General features: G+C 40.6%; 1 protein-coding gene and 1 long non-coding RNA gene across 2 annotated transcripts; both read left to right on the forward strand.

The window, feature by feature from the left end:
* Positions 1 to 4,465: 4,465 nt before the first annotated feature.
* Positions 4,466 to 20,243, forward strand: muc2.1 (mucin 2.1). The gene is made up of 27 exons (XM_056282464.1): positions 4,466 to 4,529; positions 4,734 to 4,989; positions 5,109 to 5,223; positions 6,006 to 6,096; positions 6,223 to 6,356; positions 6,448 to 6,664; positions 6,860 to 6,985; positions 7,451 to 7,565; positions 7,747 to 7,885; positions 8,000 to 8,113; positions 8,193 to 8,262; positions 8,447 to 8,584; positions 8,806 to 8,970; positions 9,149 to 9,243; positions 9,330 to 9,456; positions 9,593 to 9,848; positions 11,562 to 11,700; positions 13,044 to 13,154; positions 13,271 to 13,450; positions 14,061 to 14,300; positions 14,418 to 14,574; positions 16,973 to 17,110; positions 17,348 to 17,492; positions 18,137 to 18,223; positions 18,380 to 18,466; positions 19,901 to 19,987; positions 20,144 to 20,243. Exons 1-27 carry the CDS (start codon positions 4,466 to 4,468, stop codon positions 20,241 to 20,243), a joined length of 3,693 nt encoding a protein of 1,230 aa, XP_056138439.1.
* Positions 9,834 to 11,338, forward strand: LOC130114113 (uncharacterized). Its single transcript, XR_008810380.1, has 4 exons — positions 9,834 to 9,848; positions 10,852 to 10,904; positions 10,992 to 11,095; positions 11,309 to 11,338. It is a non-coding gene; the product is annotated as an uncharacterized LOC130114113 (long non-coding RNA).
* Positions 20,244 to 21,834: the final 1,591 nt, after the last annotated feature.

Consider the following 21,834-nt stretch of genomic DNA (forward strand, 5'->3'; position numbering starts at 1 on the left):
TTCGGCACAGCCGTTTTGGCCGCCTGGTCCACCCCCTGAGATGTTGACTGTTTCACTGAGGACTGTTCGCCTGTTGGCTGTTTGTCTTTCGCTGAGTACTGTTGTGTTGCATTTTTTCGTGATGGTGAATTCTGGGGGCCTGTGTGGTGATACACAAATGGTAGATTCACCAGGGGCTGCTGCTCCTTTAAGGCGGACATTCAGAGTGCTGACGTAGGCTCTGCTTAGGGTTTCTGGGGAGCCATGTTTGCAGCAGCCTAGCAGTTAGCTGGTTGCCACGAGAGATTGTGCAGTATCGATTTCGTTTTGTGTGGCGAGTAAATGGAATTGACTCGACTCGATCTCTCCGTCTCCTCATTCCTGCACTCCCACACTCTAATTAAACAAAGTTTACTGCTTTGCGTGCAAACATTTTGGAGGATCCAAACCACACGATAGTCGCTTAGTTGGTGGGTATAGCAACCGGCAACATCTGTCAGAAGTGTTAAAAAATACATGAGACGGGACCCGATCATATAGACGCTTACCTTGCGTGGAAGGAATTAGAATCTCGGTTACAACTGGGAAAATGTATCGACAGTCAACTTCAAAATGCCATCACAGCGGAGAAGGCACGTTGGAAAGCTATACTGACCAGAGTGTTAGACTGCATTCTTTTTCTTGCAGAGAGAAATTTGGCATTAAGAAGCAAGAATGCTCAACTGGGAAACCCCAGAAATGGAAATTTCCTTGGACTGATTGATTGAACTTTTAGCTCGATATGACCCTACATTGGCTGAACATGTCTGTAAAATTGCGACATCAAAGGGTGCTGCTTTGTCATATTTGAGTTGGTGCACACAAAATGAGTTTTTACAGTCAATTTCTGATTGTGTTATTAGTAAGATTTGTGAACAAATAAGAGCAGCTAAATATTATGCTGTTGAATTTGACTGCACCCCTGATATTTCCAAACAGGAACAGGGTTCCTTAATAATCAGACATGTCAATATAAATGAAAACAAAGAGGTAAAACTGGAGGAGTCATTTGTTGGATTCAAGACTGTTAAAGATACAAGTGGTGAAGGACTCGCAGAGACTTTAGTCAACACCCTTGACAGCTTAGGGATTGATTTAGTTAATTGTCGTGGTCAGAGCTATGATAATGGCTCCAATATGAGAGGGATTCACCGGGGTGTGCAGGCATTAATACAGGAAAATAATCTAGAGGCATTATTTATGCCCTGCACGAGCCACAGCCTTAACTTACTGCTATGTGACGCAGCCTGTTCTAACAGACAGTGTTTGTGTTTTTTTGGAACTGTACAAAGACTCTACACAATTTTTTCCTCATCTATCAAGTGCTGGGATATTTTGAAGGAATTTGTAGATATTACACTTAAACCATTGAGCGAAATGAGATGGGAGGCTAAACTGGACTCAGTTAAGGCACTGCGTTATCAGCTCGGAGGTATTGGTGATGCGTTAGAAAAGCTTGAGCTCCAGTCTAAAGATGCAAAAATCAGTTCAGAAGCACCCGCACTGTCAAACAAAATAATGTGCATGGAATTTCTCACCTGTTTGATTATCTGGCATGATCTGTTGACTGAGATCACTCGTGTGAGCATTGCGATGCAATCCGCGGAAATATTGCTTGACATGGCTGTTAATTTGGTTGCGCATCTGAAGGAGTGCCTAATACAGTACAGAGAAAACGGGTTTCGAAAAATCTGTCAATAGCTCACAGGACTGCAGCCGAGTTTGAAGTCGATACAGAGTTCACACAGAAATGCAATTGAAAACAAACTTTTTCATGATGAAGATAATACATCTGATTACCCACAAGAGCAGGACGCACAAATACAGTTTAAGCAGTCTGTCTTTTATGTAATTGTAAACAAATTTACCAATGAACTTAGTGATAGATTTCAAGATCTAGGTCAAATCGCAGAGAAATATCGTTTCATTATCGAGATGGACGACATGACACAGGAGGACATGGAAGAATCTGTCACACGATATGCCCTCTCAACAAGCGATGTTTCTAGGGATATAATTAAAGAACTTTATCCTGCAAGCCGACTTCGTAAAGAACATCGATGCAGAAAAGCCCTAGATAAATTGAACTTAATTTTAAAGAAATCTCGATTTGGTTTTCCCCAATTTAACTATCACATTGACAGTCTTCCTTACAATGCCAGTAACTGTAGCATTTGCAGAAAGGTCTTTAAGTAAACTGAAAATCGTAAAGAATTACCTCTGTTCTACCATGGACAATGAGCGATTGATGCATCTGGCTGTAATAATCGATAACAAAGTTGCGTGCTCCACTCATTTCAGTGAAATACTTGACAGATGGGCAAGCATGAGCAAGAGGTGTGAGAATTTAGTGGGTGCGTGAAGTGAGAAGATAAATAGGGGTATGAATTAACCAATAAACAATGTGTAAATGACTGAAACAAGCGAAAAGCGATGTTACACTCTGCCTTCATGAAGTGAACACTAACTAACCAATGTGTAAATGACTGAAACAAACGAAAAACGACATTGCCTTCATGAACTAAACAAAAAAAATCATCATAGCAGTAACAAGATTTCAGGGAACCTCCATTATAATGGACTTCTAACCGAACACATATCGAACGCACAGGCTGCACGTGCGAAATGGCACACGTGTACATAATGGAAATATGGAATAATAAGATGTAGGAGGTGTCTGTGAATGTTCTCATTCATCCAGACTAGCTTGGTCTAGTCAGAAAGGCATGAACTGAGGAAGCCTCTTGGATGAGAGGCGAAACGTCTTTACGGATATATACGAAGTCCAGTTGCACTTGATTCAACTCCTTTGGATAAGATGTAGGCTAATGGAATAAAATTGGACAGCTGTAATGGAATATTTAAAAAAAGCAATGGAACTATTGTAATGGATTACAATGGAATTTTAAATAAATCTGTTTTATATTGATCAACACTGTGTAACGGTTTGTGGTGTAATTTTTTGCGGGTCTACAGGGGGGGGCGCCAAGTTGCGTCTTGCATCCACCTTGAGAAGTAGGTCGTTGCGCCCCTGACCTTGATGTTAAATAAAGCAAAACACTACAAGGGAATGCTTAAGTACAATGTCTCTATGACATTTAAAAGGAAACCAGATACTGATAGTACACTGACTGAGAAGATTTACACAATACAAGGTGAGACTGTTTTTCTGTATGTCAGTGGGGCCAAGAGATCCAGCCCCAAAAAAGGTCATGTTGCTGCAGTCGTGTTCCCCCAGAATCAGTGGGGCAGACCTCGTAGAGACCTCGTAACAGAACCTAACTTGAAATTATTCACGGCAAATCTAATTCATTTAATTGAAATTCATTATTGAATGAAACCTTCCACTTCTTAAAAAGCATTGTAAGCTGCAGCGCATTAGTTAATTTGAAGAGGCACGCTTTACAACGAGACAATATATCCCATTTATGCCATCAAGGTTTTTACACTTTCATTTGAAAACCACAAAGGAATTTGGTGAACACATTCTGGTAAGGGTGGAGTTTTTCATTACTGTTAATCATTTACCTGATCAAATTTCAGACAGGTGGTAGATACTGAAAGGTTCGTCACATCCTCGTCATGTAGCCCTTGACGTTGACATTATGATACCACCTATGTGTACTAGGCAGACACGTGCGGTGGACACACACTCGAGTCTAATGACAGGATGTTGTGTAGCCACTGAGGCAAATTTGTAATTTGTGATATTTCGGCTATAGAAATAAAATTGCCTTGACTATTCTATTCAGCCACAACAGGTCTTTATGTGAGGCTTCATAACCAGTGACTATCTTTTGGAAATACATTGACTAAATCATCAAAGGCGCTGTTATGGCATCATATACAGTAGATTATCGTATACCATGTTAACATATCCCATAACATAACGCCCAATGACTGCTGGGATAGGCTCCAGCATCCCCCCGACCCTGGGTAGGATGAGCGGTTTGGATAATGGATGACTGGATGGATGTTGACATACTTAAACTTTGTGTGAGGATGCTATATGGTTAGGAAAAAAAAAACCCACTGAAAATAAAAGGTTGCTATTAAAATATACTTTAAAAATAGAGATTTCACCCACTCAAACATATTTCTCGATGCTTAAATTTCATATTTCAGTTTGCAAAAAAACAAAGTCTAATAAAAAGTGTGAATTAGACTGTAAGAATAACAGTTTTATTGCCATCAATTCCCCTACACATGAGGAGACTTGAGCCATTTTGTCATCAAGAGATAAGGAGGAGTAGGAGGTACAAAAGCAAGATTTATGGGCCCCACTTGATATCCGTTCTGAACATGTTTACCATGTCCAAATAATGAATGCACTGTTTCTATTGAAAAGGGGTGTGAATGAAAAATTGAGTAATCCATACATAAGGGGCTGTCAAAGAGCAGTCTGAACACTACCTGCCCGGCGGTCAGAGAGCCCACAGCAGTAATGATGAGGTGGTTATGTTACCTGGCTTTGTCACTTATCAGTGCCACAAGTGTCCAAGCCAGGCAGGGTAAGCTTATGAGTGTTTTGGGTTCTTAAGTATAATTGAAAAAACAAACAAACAAACAAACAAACAAACAAACAAACAAACAGTGACTTAACTTGAATGATTTACAACCTTAGAAATGCAGGTTTCATGTACTGGCTGTTATATTTCCTGGTATAATTGTTGAGGACAATCAAGACCTTCGTTTTTCTCTCTTTGCCTCTACAGTTCAAAGCCATGTCAACAGCATCTGCAGCACTTGGGGCAGAGAACACTTCAAGTCTTTTGATGGCGACGTCTACCAGTTCCCTGGTCTCTGTGAATACAACTTGGTTTCGCACTGCAATGAGGCTTACCAGGAGTTCTCAGTGCACATGAGGAGGAGCAAGAAGGACGGAAACCCAACAATCAGATATTTAGCGGTCACCATCAATGACCTCTTATTCCGCCTGACTAAGAGCGGCGTCACTGTGAATGGGGAGCTGTAAGTAATAACTGTACTGACATTCAATACAGATTTCTTTTGACCATAAAATGTGTTACAAGCCACTGGGCTTCTCTGTCCCTCATAGTTTAAATGTATTGATGTGATCTCTCTCCCAGCATCAAATTGCCATACAATAATGCAGGAGTGACTCTGGAACAAAATGCTGTTTACACCAAGCTCCAAGCCAAAGTTGGCATTGTCGTCATGTGGAATGGAGATGATGCAGTCATGGTAAAGCTTCTATGAACTACTGACCTAAAATATAGTACAGATCTTGTTCATAACTAGTGTAATATTTGAATTCATATCATCTATACAAACCGATATAATCACGCTAGCTTGTTCAAACTGACATTGATTGATCATTATTCATTTATGGTATACCTCGACTGGTAGAATAGTTAGCATACAGTTAATAGTGAGTAAATTATTTGCATTTTGACAGTGCAACTAGGGGTATCTTGTATAAGGCATCATTATACAAGATGTCATACAAGACATCATGTGTGAGACATCAACAGGACATTTCCAATACCTCCAACAGAATTACTAGTAAACCTAATAAGCAATTGAGAAAATTTGTTGAGACTGTAGACAGTAGGTAATTTTTATGTGGGGTTATTTGTTAAAGATTGGTAGAGTTTCCTATTTTTCTATGAAAATAATTTTGGATTTTTTTTCATGCCTTGAAATTCTCAATCATTATTTGACAATGGATGGCTTCTCAGTCACGTCCTTGGGTTTTCAAGAAAGGAGGCTATCATCTTTTCATTCTTAATTTCATGTCCATAACATGGCATCCATAATACAATTGTCTAATGGCCATGCAAATGCAGTGATTTGAAAGAAAATAGGTCATGACATTGACAAATACGTCACTATATAATCAATGTACAATATTGCACTATATTATTTAATATTGCATAGTCCACATTTGAATTAAAGTTCATGTGGGATATTACCTGTATTGTGATAAAGAAATTGTAACGTGCCCATTGCTTAATCTACATTAGGTGGAAGTGGATAATGACTATGCCAATCGAACTTGCGGACTCTGTGGAGATTTCAATGGCGTTCCAATCTACAATGAGTTCATTAGTGATGGTCAGTTAATAGCTACATTATTCTATTTATGTATTATATTTACGAATACATACTATACAGTGTATTTTGTTTCCATATTTGGTTGTCTGTCATTTTTAAATTGATGCTATAAATATACATATACAGATCGCAGAATCGGCCCCATTGAGTTTGGCAACAGATATAAAGTCCATCTTCCTGATGTTGATTGTGAGGATCCCGATGAAGAGGACGATCAGTCGCAAGATGCAATGACAGTGGTGGACACATGCAAAGAGTTTGTAAGTTTAAAGTCTGCCCGGCGCAACTAGTGGAGATAATGTGGTGTGTTCTTGCATGATACCTTTCGTCTTCCATTCTCAAACATTTCAGCGCGGCACCTGTGAGCAACTGCTGCTTTCCAAGGGCTGGAGCTCCTGCACCACTTTGCTGAACCCTGAGCCCTACATCCAGGCCTGTATCCAGGACGTATGTGGCTGTGCCAACAGAACAGCTGATTTGTGTGTCTGCAGTACTCTGTCAGAGTACTCTCGTCAGTGTTCCCACGCTGGAGGGAAGCCGCCCAACTGGAGAACACCTCAGTTCTGCAGTATGGCTTTTTTTTTTTCCCCTCATCTTATCTGCTCGTGTTCATCTAGTTGAATAAACTGGCAGAGAAATATTTTAACTGCTTCAGCAGATAGCATGAAAGAGTACTGTGTAAGAAGAAAAAGGAAATGAATTGACCTGTGATAAAAAATACAGATTACATTAAAGACCACATTAATTGTTTTTACTGTTACAGCTAAGGAGTGCCCATTCAACATGGTGTATGATGAAAGTGGTTCACCTTGCATTGATACATGTAGACACTCGGACACCAGCTCACTGTGTGAAGACCACAAAATGGATGGCTGCTTCTGCCCTCCTGGTTAGTAATGTTCACTTCCTCAAAAATCTCTTACGGTGGCCCAGTAGTTACAGCAACAAGGTCCTGGATTCAAACCCGGGGGTTGTCCAACCTTGGAGGTCATCCCAGGTTGTCTTCTGTGTGGAGTTTACATGTTCTCCCCCATGTCTGCGGTGGGTTTTCTCTGAGTGCTCCGGTTTCCCCCCCACCATCATAAAGACATGCATGTTAAGTTTAATACTCCTGTCTGTGCCCCTGACTGAGGCATGGCGAGATGAACCAGAGTTGGTCCCCAGATGCTGCACGGTGGCTGCCCACTGCTCCTAGCTAGGATAGGTTAAATGCAGAAAAAGAATTACCCCACGGGGATTAATAAAGTAGTAAAGGAAAAAAAGAGAACGTCATTGTTTATTTTTTTATGTCTGAAATTTAACTCTTGTCTCCTAAGTTTTTTTTTTTATTCTATTTTGCATGTGCCTTCTGCAGACATGGTGTTGGATGATATTTCAGAGAGAGGATGTATTCCTCAGTCTGAATGTCAGTGCAAACATGACAAAGTCTATGACACAGGAGAGGTTTATCAACAAGACAGCAAAGAGTGGTAAGTCATATAGATATAGATAGATAGATACTGGTTTTCTTGATTGTTTTTATAAACTATCTCAACATATCTATGTACATTCTTATGTACTTACACATGTACATACACACATGCATGCATACATTGTCTTCTATGCTTAACTGCTTGTTTAAACGACCTCAAATCAATTGGTTTGTTTCAGCACATGCTATGCTGGTAGATGGTCTTGCAAAAGCATACAAACCCCTGCTACATGTGCAATCGAAGAGGGTTCACACATAACTACCTTTGATGGGAAGGGGTACACCTTCCATGGAAGCTGTTATTACACCCTAGCTAAGGTGGAAAGCAAGGTGAATTAGCTTTTTTTTAATCATGACTCCCATCAAATACCAGTTCAACACATGATCAGTGACGGGGATCTAAATAATGTGCTCACACCATGTTTATTTTAGGATGGTTCAAGTCCAAAGTTTACCATCCTAGCCCAGCTGGCACCATGTGTGAGCCGTGAGTTCGACACCTGTCTTAAGGCTCTTAAGGTCCTGCTTGGAAATGACAGAAACAATGTAAGTAGAAGCCTGTCAAAGCTCATTTTAGTCCTAAAGACAATCATTGGTGATGAAATAACTTTTTTTTTCTTTTTAGGTTTTAGAGTTTCTTGCCAAAGGGACAGTAAGGCACAATACGCAGTTCATCAATTTGCCATATCACACAGGTAGGATGTAAGGCCATATCTTACTGATTTTCAATATTAAATATGGCAATGAATAAAGAGATGGATTTGAAATTTCAAACAGATATATATCACTTTTTCTTTGACTTAAACATCAGAAAACGTGCTTGTGTATGTCCAGCCCTAGTTTAACACGTTGCTGTTCGGTGTCTCTCCTCATTCATAGGGGACATCAACATTTTCCAGGCTTCATCCTTTCACATCATGCTTCAGACAAGTTTTGGATTGCAAATCCAGATCCAGCATGTCCCCATCATGCAAGTTTATGTGACGCTAGACCCAAGCTACAAGACGAAGACGCGTGGTAAGTTTTCCTCTGGCTGATTATGATGACTATCAAGAAAATGTTTTAGTCTGTTTGGAAATTTATCACGTCGGCTGTCAGATAAAAAAACACACCAGATGGATTAGATACTGTATAGTACTCGCATATTTTAGGATTCACCGACTCGGTTGTTCCGTAGTGTTGGACAGACAGACAAAATGAACCGCTAAAAGTCTGACTGTGCTTTTTGTTTGTGTTAGGTTTGTGTGGGAACTACAATAGGGTCCAGTCTGATGACATGAAGACCCCTCAGGAGATAGTGGAGGGCACACCATCTTCTTTTGGTAACTCCTGGAAGTCTAACCCCAGCTGCCAAGACAGGGAGGAGAGACTAGATGATCCCTGTTCCCTCAGTGTGGAAAATGGTATACTTCACTTTTAGGCTGTTTCTCCTTTAGTGTGTTTCTCTTTTGTCAAGCATGTCGCTTTGGTTCTACGTTTGAAACTTTACTAATCCAGAGTCTGAGGTGTATATTATATTGGCGTTTTTAGACAGTTCAACGCAATACTGAAAAACTAATAACCCTGTTAATCTGCTCTCAGAAAGGTACGCTGAACACTGGTGCTCCTTACTAAGGAATCCAAACAGCGCTTTTGCCCAGTGTCATGCAACAGTTGACCCTGATGTATACTACAAGGTACGGTGCAACTTTTGTGACGCTGCTTCATCCCATTACGTCTCTGTCGGAAGTGTAATCCTCTAAAGAAAATTGCTTGTTTGCAGAGATGCGTCTATGCTAGCTGTAACTGTGAGAAGAGTGAAGCCTGCCTGTGTGCCGTGTTCTCCTCCTATGCACGAGCCTGTGCGTCAAAGAGAGTCTTCTTAACAGGCTGGAGACAGCATGTGTGTGGTAAGGATTTGAAGATGTGGTAGGGTTGAAAAGAAATTATTCTCGTTTTTGTTTTTCTTACCCCTGCCTTTTCCACACTTGTCAGTGACGCATTAACGAAACATCTCCTCATTATGCTCTTAAAAAACAACAACAGATAAATATACGGGGAATTGCCCAGCGACTCAGACCTTCTCTTACAAGCTTCAGAGATGTCAGCAGGCGTGTAGATCCCTGGGTTCAGAGCAGCAGAGCTGCACTTCAGACTTCCTGCCTGTAGACGGTTGCTCCTGCCCTGAAGGACTCTACATGGACGACAACGGCATCTGCGTTCCCATGGCAAAATGTCCCTGCTATCATGATGAAATGCTCATCAAGCCAGGAAAATCAATCAGAATCAAAGAGGAGCACTGGTTAGTTACTGATGCCATCTCAATGACATTGAACATTTTGTTAATTACTTCATTATTTAATCACTTGAAGGATGAAATGTTTCTCCCACTGTCCAGATGAACTGATTCAACTTTCTGGGATTTCCTTACTTGGATTATTGAGCAGGATTCAAAACATTTTGTTAATTAATTTGATGCTATAAAGACATTATATATATATATATATATATATATATATATATATATATATATATATATATATATATACTTTTTTTTAAGAAGCATATGTGTGTGTGCACACACACACACTTCTTAAATGAAACCCTCAATGGTGGGCAACTCCCCCTCCCCCACTGGACGTTGTGCATGTGATGTGCATGGCGAGACAGTTATATATATGTATATATATATACATATATATGATCTTTGCGGTTTAGCTCTATTGACAGTTGATGATTGCATGTAGCATGAAACAGACTTGTACTGTCTGGATTATATATATATATATATATATATATATATATATATATATATATATATATATATATATAAACCCAGTGAGTCAAAAAAAGTCTTTACATGACATTACAGGCCTGCCATGAAACAGGCCTGTACTGTTTCATAAAGAATTTACTTGACTCACTGGATTATTTTGGATTAGGAGCAAAATAATCCAGTGTTTCAAGTAAACCATGTTTCATTCTGTTCTGTTCTTCTTAAACTATACAGAATGGACGGTTAAAGAACTTGGAACTTGCTTACTTATGTCTTTATTCACATAAACAGACTGCACTTTACATTCAGCTCTAGTCAGTTTACTCTTGATTGACAGGTTGACAGCTGATTGAGAGCTGATGATTGCTTATGGCATGAAACAGGGTTGTACTGTCCATTTAGAATGTACTTGAATCACTGGATTATATATATATTTATATACTATATAAGATGGTGTAAGGAAGTTGTTTTCTTTGCTTTGAATCCCTTGATATTGACCCTTACTATATATGGCAATGTCTCTTTCTAGTGTGTGCACCAATGGCCAGCTTCATTGCCATTCATGGGGAAGCCGCCTATTAAGTAGGTTTTTTTTGTCTTTGATTTTTTTTTTCCTGGGTTACATGAAAGTTGTTCCTTTCAATAATCTGGTCCCTACTTCTGTTGCAGCATGTCCACACCCCAAAGAATACTTCAACTGCTCCAGTGCAAAAGCTGGGCTGCAGGGAGCACAGTGTGGTCTAAGTTGTAGAAATCTGGACAGTGACGAATGCGTAAGCTGAATTCTCCTCTGGCAACAACCTCATTCATAAATGACTAAAAGCAGTCATTTATGTGTTGAAAATTGTAATTGTAAATTCTGAATTAGTAATGCACTGTTTTGGGTTTCTTTTTAGTGAACATATTCTCAGTTTAAAAACATAAACTGCACTTATGAGTTATTTTTGCCCTTTTTGCTTTTGACGTTCTCTTTCTATCCATCCCAGTACTCTACAGAGTGTGAATCTGGCTGTCGGTGTCCCAGTGGTCTTCTTGATGACGGCAAAGGTTTCTGTGTGAAAGAACATGAATGTCCGTGCCACCACGATGGTGTCCTCTATGCCCCAGGAAGAAATATCACAAACCGGTGCAATACCTGGTATGTTTTTAAGATTATATTGTGCTTTTTACAAACTGCACTCCATTAAAACACTACACACTTTCAATGGAATATCTTTGTCCCTGATCTTACACATCTAGTATCTGCAAAAGGGGCAAATGGGATTGCACAGAGAGAAAATGCACAGGAACCTGTGTCATTTATGGCAGTGGCCATTATGATACTTTTGATCAGCAAACATATGGATTTCAAGGAAAATGTGCCTACATTGCTGCCCAGGTATGTTGTATTCAATGTCTTATGTACTACTACTAATACTACTACTTTAGGCTGTTTCCATTAGGGGTCGCCACAGCAGATCATTCGTTGCCATCTCTTCCTGTCCTCTGAATCTTCCTCTGTCACACCAGCCACCTGCATGTCCTCTCTCACAACGTCCATAAACCTCCTCTTTGGCCTTCCTCTTTTCCTCTTCCCCGGCAGCTCCATATTCAGCATCCTTCTCCCAATATACCCAGCATCTCTCCACACATGTCCAAACCATCTCAATTTTGCCTCTCTTGCTTTGTCTCCAAACCATCCAACCTGAGCAGTCTCTCTAATATACTCGTTCCTAATCCTGTTCTTCTTCGTCACTCCCAATAAAAATCTTAGCATCTTCAACTCTGCCACCTCCAGCTCCGGCTTGTCTTTCCGTCAGTGCCACTGTCTCCAAACCATATAACATAGCTGTCTCTCAACCATTTTATAAATCTTCCCTTTAACTCTTGCTGGTACCCTTCTGTCGAAAATCACTCCTGATACACTTCTCCACCCACTCCACCCTGCCTGCACTCTCTTCTTCACCTCTCTCCTACTTTGTACAACTGACCCCAAGTATTTAAACTCATATGCCTTCGTCACATCTACTCCTTGCATCCTCACCATTCTACTGTCCTCTTTCTCATTCACGCATATGTATTCCGTTTTGCTCCTTGATCTTTCTTCTTTTCATCTTTCGTCATGTCTTGTTGTATTCTTATTCTTGTTTTTATTGTTGTTATAATTATTTATTATATTTGTTTATTATTTATTCATTGTTTATTTTATTATTATATGTTATTTATTATTATTTTATTATTATTATTGTTGTTATTATTGTTGTATTCTTATTCTTGTTGAATTGTTGTAATAACCAATGATGCTCACCTATTTCTCGCTGTATTCACCATACTTTTATTGCATTCACAGATGTAATAGATCAAATATTTGTAGAATAATGATATATTTTTGTAAATGTGACAAGTGCTGAAAGCTAGTAAAAATATAATATAAGCTGATTGAATGTTAACATAATTTTTTAAAAAGGATTCCTTTTTTAATTATAATTTCAACATAGGCTTGTTAACAGTTACACTTTGGATAATTATGAATATTAACTTGGAGAACTCTGGCTTTCTTTTTTTTTTAAGGATTTTTAATGTTTTTTGAAAAATCAGAAATAAATTAAAAAGGATCACTGTAGCTCTTACCCCTCCGATGAAATTGTAAACTTGTATATGCCATTAAAGCTGACTCGCAATGTCATATGAAACAAACATAAATATTGCCCAAGTTATAAAGTTTCCATTTTTGTCTTTAAGAACAAATGTGGCAACAGGACAGCCGAAAACTTCTTCCGAATTATCACAGAAAATATACCATGTGGAACTACAGGAACTACCTGCTCCAATTCCATCAGAATTCAACTGGGGGTAGGACCTTGTGATAGTATTGTTCTTAGTCTGTGCCTTTTAAACTGATAATAATTCAAATGACAATTTTGACGTTGCATCGTGACATGACTGACACTCTCTTCACCTCTTCACAGAGAACTGAAATCAAACTAGCAAAGGACAAATACCAGGAGGAAGACCTGCATAATGGCACTGAGATAAAGTACAAAATAAGGAAAGTTGGCTTGTTTATCATGGTTGAATCCGACATTGGGCTGACAGTGCTGTGGGACCGTCAAACAACGATCCGAATCGTCCTACAACCCCAACACAATGTGAGTTATGTTTTAAGATGCAACTTGAAGTATGAATGAACATCACTACAGGAAAGATTTAAACGGCATTTGAAGAGAGGAACATTTTGTGCTTACCACACAGCTACAGCTACTCTTATGAGAAAGATAATTTTTATAATTAGTATAAATTGAGCCGTCTTTGTAATTATTTTCTGCATGGATGGTAGTCATGTACAGCTTTATTGAATACTCTGAATCTTCTTTATTTTCACTCGAGTCTTGGTATGCATCACTCCGAGTCATACTACTGTGTATTCTAAAAAAATAACTGAAGATATTGCAAGTATCAATTTTTTTTCCCACTAGTAGATAAAAATATTGATTTATCATGGTAAGATAACTAGGATATGCCAATTTTAGCTTTGTTAATTATCACGTTAAAACAGCTTTTAACATTATGGTGGTTTTTTTTTTAATATGTAGCCCACGTAAGATCCAAAAAAAAAAAGTGAAATATTGTGTTTATCAATGCAAAGCAGGACATTAGCAGGAAAACTTTGTAACTCTTTTATTGTGATATGAGCTGGCAACTGAACTATGGTGATCATTTAGATTAACACATTTTCTCCATTTATTTTGCTGTTTAAAGGACCAGGTTTGTGGCCTGTGTGGAGATTTTGATGGAGATGGGCAGAATGACTTCACCACCCAGGGTCAGCTGGTCGTGAGCAGTGTCTTGGAGTTTGCGAACAGCTGGAAAGCCTCCAGTAGTTGCCCAGACGCAGTGGCAAATGTTGACCCCTGTGAGGCGAGACCCAATCGACAAAACTGGGCCAAATTACAATGCAGCATCATAAAAGGAGACACTTTTAAAAATTGCCGCAACAAGGTAAAGTGCATTGTTAAGTTTGTGTTTCAATGAATGATTTTTCTTAATAGTACTTGACAAGTATAGAACAGCCTTTGATAATAATTAGCTTATCGTGTGTAATGACTATACATACAGGTGGACCACACTAAATTTTATGACAACTGCGTCAAAGACTCTTGTGCCTGTGATACCGGAGGAGATTGTGTGTGTTTCTGCACGGCAGTAGCAGCTTATGCTCAAGCCTGTAGTGAGGCCGGTGTATGTGTTGCATGGAGAACCCCGGAAATTTGTCGTAAGTAAACCATAATCTTGCTTTTGCTTTAGACCGTATCAATTAGCGAGAGGACAGTAAAAGAAAGTTATTTGATTAGTAATACAGATGCACCACGTCTGCTCTTAAAATTACCACAGTACATTTTTTAGTTTGTTTAATATCACCCTCATTTGTCAGTTTTGACAATCGAGAAATACTATGAAAGGAACTTTAACCTTATGTTGCCAATCAGGAGAGGACAACCAGAAAACGTAATGAAATGGTTACTCCCCAAAAGTCTGTTAACGTCAGAAATTAGCAGGATCATCCCCTGAAGTTTTGCTGTATTTTAAATTTCACGGGATGCTATCAAGGTGGCGCAGTGGTTAGAGCGGTCGCCTCACAGTAAGAAGGTCCTGGATTCGAGCCCCGGGGTAGTCCAACCTTGGGGGTCGTCTCAGTTCGTCCTGTGTGGAGTTTGCATGTTGTCTGCGTGGGTTTCCTCCGGGGGGCTCCGGTTTCATCCCACAGTCCAAAGACATGTAGGCCAGGAGAATCGGCTGTACTAAATGGTCTCTAGGTATGAATGTATGTCGGCCCTGTGTGATAGTCTGGTGGCCTGTCCAGGGTGTCTCCCCGCCTGCCGCTCAATGGCTGCTGAGATGGGCTCGAGCATTCCCGCGACCCTGAGAGCAGGATAAGCGGTTCGGAAAATGGATGGAATGGATGGATGGGACGCTATCAATAGATTAGAGAGATACTTGCATCAAAATCCTTTTTTTCCTGTTGTTACTCGATGTAAGGAGTGTGGATGTGATTGATTAGACAAATGGTAGCCCTAAAATCACATTTATGGCCAGACGAGAAATATAGGTTGTTTGTGTAACTGGTTATTTTCTTGCCCGGTGCGGGATTCGATACAGGGTGTACTGCACCACAAGGCGACATCACTATCCGCTCAGCTAAAGGGTCAGACCCGTTAGCTAGGGACTAATGTGTATTATTAGTAGTTTACATTTGCATATGACGTCACGAACTACAGATGGAGGGCAGGAAGTGATTTTCTACATTGGAGGCACTATCACAAAATTTCGAAATGCCTATTTTTGCCGTCATTAACTGAGAAACCACAAGGAGTTTTTTATTGAGTACCAAAAGTTGTTGTTCATGGGGGGGAATTAAAGTAGTTGACCGAAAACGGCGGAAAAAATGGCTTGGGAACCACCGTCTGTAGTCGGGAGGAGCGAAGTCGGATAACGCGCGCGTGTGCAGTGACCACTTCGTCAAAAAAAAAAATCACTCTTCATAACATAAGGATCATGTCCAACATAGCTTACTTTCTGTTTATACCTTTCTCTCATAATATTGTAACCGGTTATTTTCTTGCCCGGTGCGGGATTCGATACGAGGTGTACTGCACTACAAGGTAGTTTACAATATCGTCAAAGCTAGCACCGTTCGGGCCAAACTAGCGCCATCTCGTCCATTCTGCTTTTCACTTCCTGCCCTCCACCTTGAATCGCGTGCGTCATCAGAATCACGTGACTGCTTGGCGAAAATGCGGTAATTTGCCGCGTGACGAACTAACGTTAGCATAGAGGGCGCGTCCGTAGCGGGACGCCGCAAACGCGGAGACGCACCTTTTTGGCTCGAAGGAATACGGCTGTATCGGCTGAGCAACGTATTCGTGAGGCGAGTAGTCACCTTCCCACTGAGAAAGAGGAATCGTCTTCCACATCCTCAACCACAAAGCTGCTGTCGGTGGTCTCGTCGCTTGCCTTTTTTTTTGTTTTTGTTTTTTTGTAAAGTGACGACAAAGCAGGAAGGGGGCTGTCACCAGTGACTTTCTAGTTTTTCTACGGCAAGCGGTCTAGCCCACCCAGCCACGCCTACACGACCGCCCTGAATTTCAGTAGCCAATAGCTATGAAATCATAAAACCACACCTACCTTTCCGGTTGTAATTCAAACCAAAAATGTGCTCAGAAACAGCATGAAAGTATCTCTTTAAGGGGGCAAAAATCATTCTACACCAGCTTCAACTGGCACTGAGATAGTTTGAGCATTACGCTACGCTATATAAGACTACAAGAGATTTTTACAGAAGATTTTTAGAAGAAATGTGTTTGAGATTCTCACCTCCTGAAGAGGGCCTTCAAATAATAACAGCAACGCTCAACCCGCCCTGATCGGAGAAGTTGACAATTTGTTTCAATGAGCAATTGAATGCTGCAGCCCCTGCTAATGCTAGTCCTATTGTGTTTCAAGAAAGCAGAAATATTAAACATCGCATCATTATGAATAATCTAACATTTAGTCACAGAAATAAAAGACTGGTCAACCGGATCACAATTTGTATAACCTATAATGTTGGCTATTTTAAATCAACTTTCAGCGCACTCCGACTAAATATAAACCCTTGCATCTCCTCCATTTAGCGGTCTTCTGTGATTACTTCAATGGCCCATTCAACGCTACTGAATGCCTTTGGCACTACCACCCTTGTCATACACCTTGTTACAAGACCTGTTTGGATCCACAAGGAATATGTAGCAACCCTTTACCCAACCTGGAAGGTAAAAGACCAACTAAGCAATGTATTTTTTTCACGCTGTCCCAGTTTAGTCATCATGAAATAAATGTTGACCTAAATTTTTACTTGGCTGTTTTTCTTTGTGGAAGACATAAGACACACCACCTGCCTGATGTTAATGTTCAACATTCTCTTTATTTTGAATAAATGTTAGGTAGTTCCTCCAATCATTAAATACCGTATGTCAATGATTAATATGATGTGCTGTGGTTTTCCATAGGTTGTTATCCAGTATGCCCAGACGACAAACCCATATTTGATGAGAAAAACCAGGAATGTGTTGAGAAGTGTGATGGCTGCTTTTACAATGGGACTCGATATGAGGAGAATGAAGTTATATACAATGTGACTGACAATTTGGGAATGTGCTACTATGCAATTTGCATCAATGCAACAGTGATACATACAAATTACCCATGTCCCCCAATCTTATCCACATCACCACCTATAACAGTGACAACCACTTCAACACCTGAAACACAAACAACATTGACAACAGGCAGTCCCACAACTGCAACTACATTGCTTACAAAAACAACTACAGCTGAAATTACAACCACAACCATTACCACTGCCCCAACTCCTTGTATTCCAACCTGTGAGTGGTCAGAATGGTTTAATGTCCATGACGCTAAAAATGACGGCAGTGACTGGGAGACATATGAGAACATCACAAACAGTGGCAAACATGTGTGTGAAACTCCAAATGACATTATTTGCAGGGCATCTGACTATCCAAATATGAGTTTTGAAGACTATGTAGATTTAACTCATCAAGTAGTTACCTGTGATGTAAGATTTGGTTTGATATGTAGGAAGGAGGATCAGATTCAACCCCCATTTAAATGTTTTGACTATGAGATCAAGGTAGAATGTTGTGTTGAATGTCCCACCACTCCATCTCCTTCAACTGAACCTCCTTCAACGACTTCTTCAACAACTGAAGAAAAACCATCAACCACAATAGTTGTTACTTCAACTAAGCCTGCATTAACTACCACAACTGCAGAAACAAAACCAACCCCTATTGTGACTACAACGACAACACCAACGATGGCAACATCTACAACAGAAAGTCTCACAACTACATCTACAAGCAAGCCAACTGAACCCCCTACTACATCTGAGGAAACATCCACTCCTGTTGTTCTCACTACAACCACGTCACCACCTAATATAACAACATCTACAACAGAAAGTCCCACAACTACATCTACAAGCAAACCAACTGAACCCTCCACTACACCTGAAGAAACTTCCACTCCTGTTGTTCTCACTACAACTACGTCACCACCTACCAGAACATCTACAACGGCAAGTCTCACAACTACATCTACAAGCAAGCCAACTGAACCCCCTACTACACCTGAGGAAACATCCACTCCTGTTGTTCTCACTACAACCACGTCACCACCTAATATAACAACATCTACAACAGAAAGTCCCACAACTACATCTACAAGCAAACAAACTGAACCCTCCACTACACTTGAAGAAACTTCCACTCCTGTTGTTCTCACTACAACTACGTCACCACCTAACAGAACATCTACAACGGCAAGTCTCACAACTACATCTACAAGCAAGCCAACTGAACCCCCTACTACACCTGAGGAAACATCCACTCCTGTTCTCACTACAACCACGTCACCACCTAATATAACAACATCTGCAACAGAAAGTCCCACAACTACATCTACAAGCAAGCCAACTCAACCCCCTACTACACCTGAGGAAACATCCACTCCTGTTGTACTCACTACAACCACGTCACCACCTAATATAACAACATCTACAACAGAAAGTCCCACAACTACATATACAAGTAAACCAACTGGATACACTACTAGTACAAAGGAGGAGACATCAACCACTCTTGTCAAAACATCAACCACTTTACCACCCCTTATATCTACAACAACAAGCAGCACTACAACTAAGTCCACAACCAAACCAACCACACCCCTTGCCTCAACGAAAGAAACATCTGTCCCTACTAAAGGGACATCGGTCACTTCGGTGTTTACACTACCTACATCACCAACTGTGGGCAGCAGTACAACTAGGTCTACAACTCAACCAACTGGGTCCCCATCTACGGCTGAAGGAACATCACCAACTGTGGGCAGCAGTACAACTAGGTCTACAACTCAACCAACTGGGTCCCCATCTACGGCTGAAGGAACATCACCAACTGTAATAGTGACGACCACCAAACCAACACCTGAAACACAAACAACATCGACAACAGGCAGTCCCACAACTGCAACTACATCGCTTACAACAACAACTACTTATACAACCACACCTACTGCACCAGCCACAACCATTACCACTGCCTCAACTCCTTGTATTCCAACTTGTGAGTGGTCAGAATGGTTTAATGTCCATGATGTTAAAAATGATGGCAGTGACTGGGAGACATATGAGAACATCACAAACAGTGGCAAACATGTGTGTGAAACTCCAAATGACATTATTTGCAGGGCATCTGACTATCCAAATATGAGTTTTGAAGACTATGTAGATTTAACTCATCAAGTAGTTACCTGTGATGTAAGATTTGGTTTGATATGTAGGAAGGAGGATCAGATTCAACCCCCATTTAAATGTTTTGACTATGAGATCAAGGTAGAATGTTGTGTTGAATGTCCCACCACTCCATCTCCTTCAACTGAACCTCCTTCAACGACTTCTTCAACAACTGAAGAAAAACCATCAACCACAATAGTTGTTACTTCAACTAAGCCTGCATCAACTACCACAACTGCAGAAACAAAACCAACCCCTATTGTGACTACAACGACAACACCAACGATGGCAACATCTACAACAGAAAGCTCCACGACTACATCTACAAGCAAGCCAACTAAACTCCCTACTACACCTGAGAAAACATCCACTCCTGTTGTTCTCACTACAACCACGTCACCACCTAATATAACAACATCTACAACAGAAAGTCCCACAACTACATCTACAAGCAAACCAACTGAACCCTCCACTACACCTGAAGAAACTTCCACTCCTGTTGTTCTCACTACAACTACGTCACCACCTACCAGAACATCTACAACGGCAAGTCTCACAACTACATCTACAAGCAAGCCAACTGAACCCCCTACTACACCTGAGGAAACTTCCACTCCTGTTGTTCTCACTACAACCACATCACCACCTAATATAACAACATCTACAACAGAAAGCCCCACAACTACATCTACAAGCAAACCAACTCAACCCCCTACTACACCTGAGGAAACATCCACTCCTGTTGTACTCACTACAACCACGTCACCACCTAATATAACAACATCTACAACAGAAAGTCCCACAACTACATCTACAAGCAAACCAACTGAACCCTCCACTACACCTGAAGAAACTTCCACTCCTGTTGTTCTCACTACAACTACATCACCACCTAACAGAACATCTACAACAGAAAGTCCCACAACTACATCTACAAGCAAGCCAACTGAACCCCCTACTACACCTGAGGAAACATCCACTCCTGTTGTACTCACTACAACCACATTACCACCTAATATAACAACATCTGTAACAGAACGTCCCACAACTACATATACAAGTAAACCAACTGGATACACTACTAGTACAAAGGAGGAGACATCAACCACTCTTGTCAAAACATCAACCACTTTACCACCCCTTATATCTACAACAACAAGCAGCACTACAACTAAGTCCACAACCAAACCAACCACACCCCTTGCCTCAACGAAAGAAACATCTGTCCCTACTAAAGGGACATCGGTCACTTCGGTGTTTACACTACCTACATCACCAACTGTGGGCAGCAGTACAACTAGGTCTACAACTCAACCAACTGGGTCCCCATCTACGGCTGAAGGAACATCACCAACTGTGGGCAGCAGTACAACTAGGTCTACAACTCAACCAACTGTGTCCCCATCTACGGCTGAAGGAACATCACCAACTGTAATAGTGACGACCACCACAACAACACCTGAAACACAAACAACATCGACAACAGGCAGTCCCACAACTGCAACTACATCGCTTACAACAACAACTACTTATACAACCACACCTACTGCACCAGCCACAACCATTACCACTGCCTCAACTCCTTGTATTCCAACTTGTGAGTGGTCAGAATGGTTTAATGTCCATGATGTTAAAAATGATGGCAGTGACTGGGAGACATATGAGAACATCACAAACAGTGGCAAACATGTGTGTGAAACTCCAAATGACATTATTTGCAGGGCATCTGGCCATCCAAACATGAATTTTGAAGACTTTTTACATTTAACTCATCAAGTTGTTACCTGTGATGTAAGATCTGGTTTGATATGTAGGAAGGAGGATCAGACTTGGCCGCCATTTAAATGTTTTGATTATGAGATCAAGGTAGAATGTTGTGTTGAATGTCCCACCACTCCATCTCCTTCAACTGAACCTCCTTCAACGACTTCTTCAACAACTGAAGAAAAACCATCAACCACAATAGTTGTTACTTCAACTAAGCCTGCATCAACTACCACAACTGCAGAAACAAAACCAACCCCTATTGTGACTACAACAACAACACCAACGATGGCAACATCTACAACAGAAAGCTCCACGACTACATCTACAAGCAAGCCAACTGAACTCCCTACTACACCTGAGAAAACATCCACTCCTGTTGTTCTCACTACAACCACGTCACCACCTAAT

The sequence above is a fragment of the Lampris incognitus genome, chromosome 6 (assembly GCF_029633865.1).
Source record: "Lampris incognitus isolate fLamInc1 chromosome 6, fLamInc1.hap2, whole genome shotgun sequence".
NCBI classification, from domain to species: Eukaryota; Metazoa; Chordata; class Actinopteri; order Lampriformes; family Lampridae; genus Lampris; species Lampris incognitus.

Excerpts from the sequence above, each read along its gene's own strand:
- muc2.1 (XM_056282464.1), top strand. The coding sequence starts at position 4,466 with ATGAGGTGGTTATGTTACCTGGCTTTGTCACTTATCAGTGCCACAAGT. Across the intron at positions 9,457-9,592 it reads CTGGAGACAGCATGTGTGTG|ATAAATATACGGGGAATTGC; the intron begins GTAAGGATTTGA and ends AAACAACAACAG. Across the intron at positions 11,701-13,043 it reads GTGCCTACATTGCTGCCCAG|AACAAATGTGGCAACAGGAC; the intron begins GTATGTTGTATT and ends TTTGTCTTTAAG.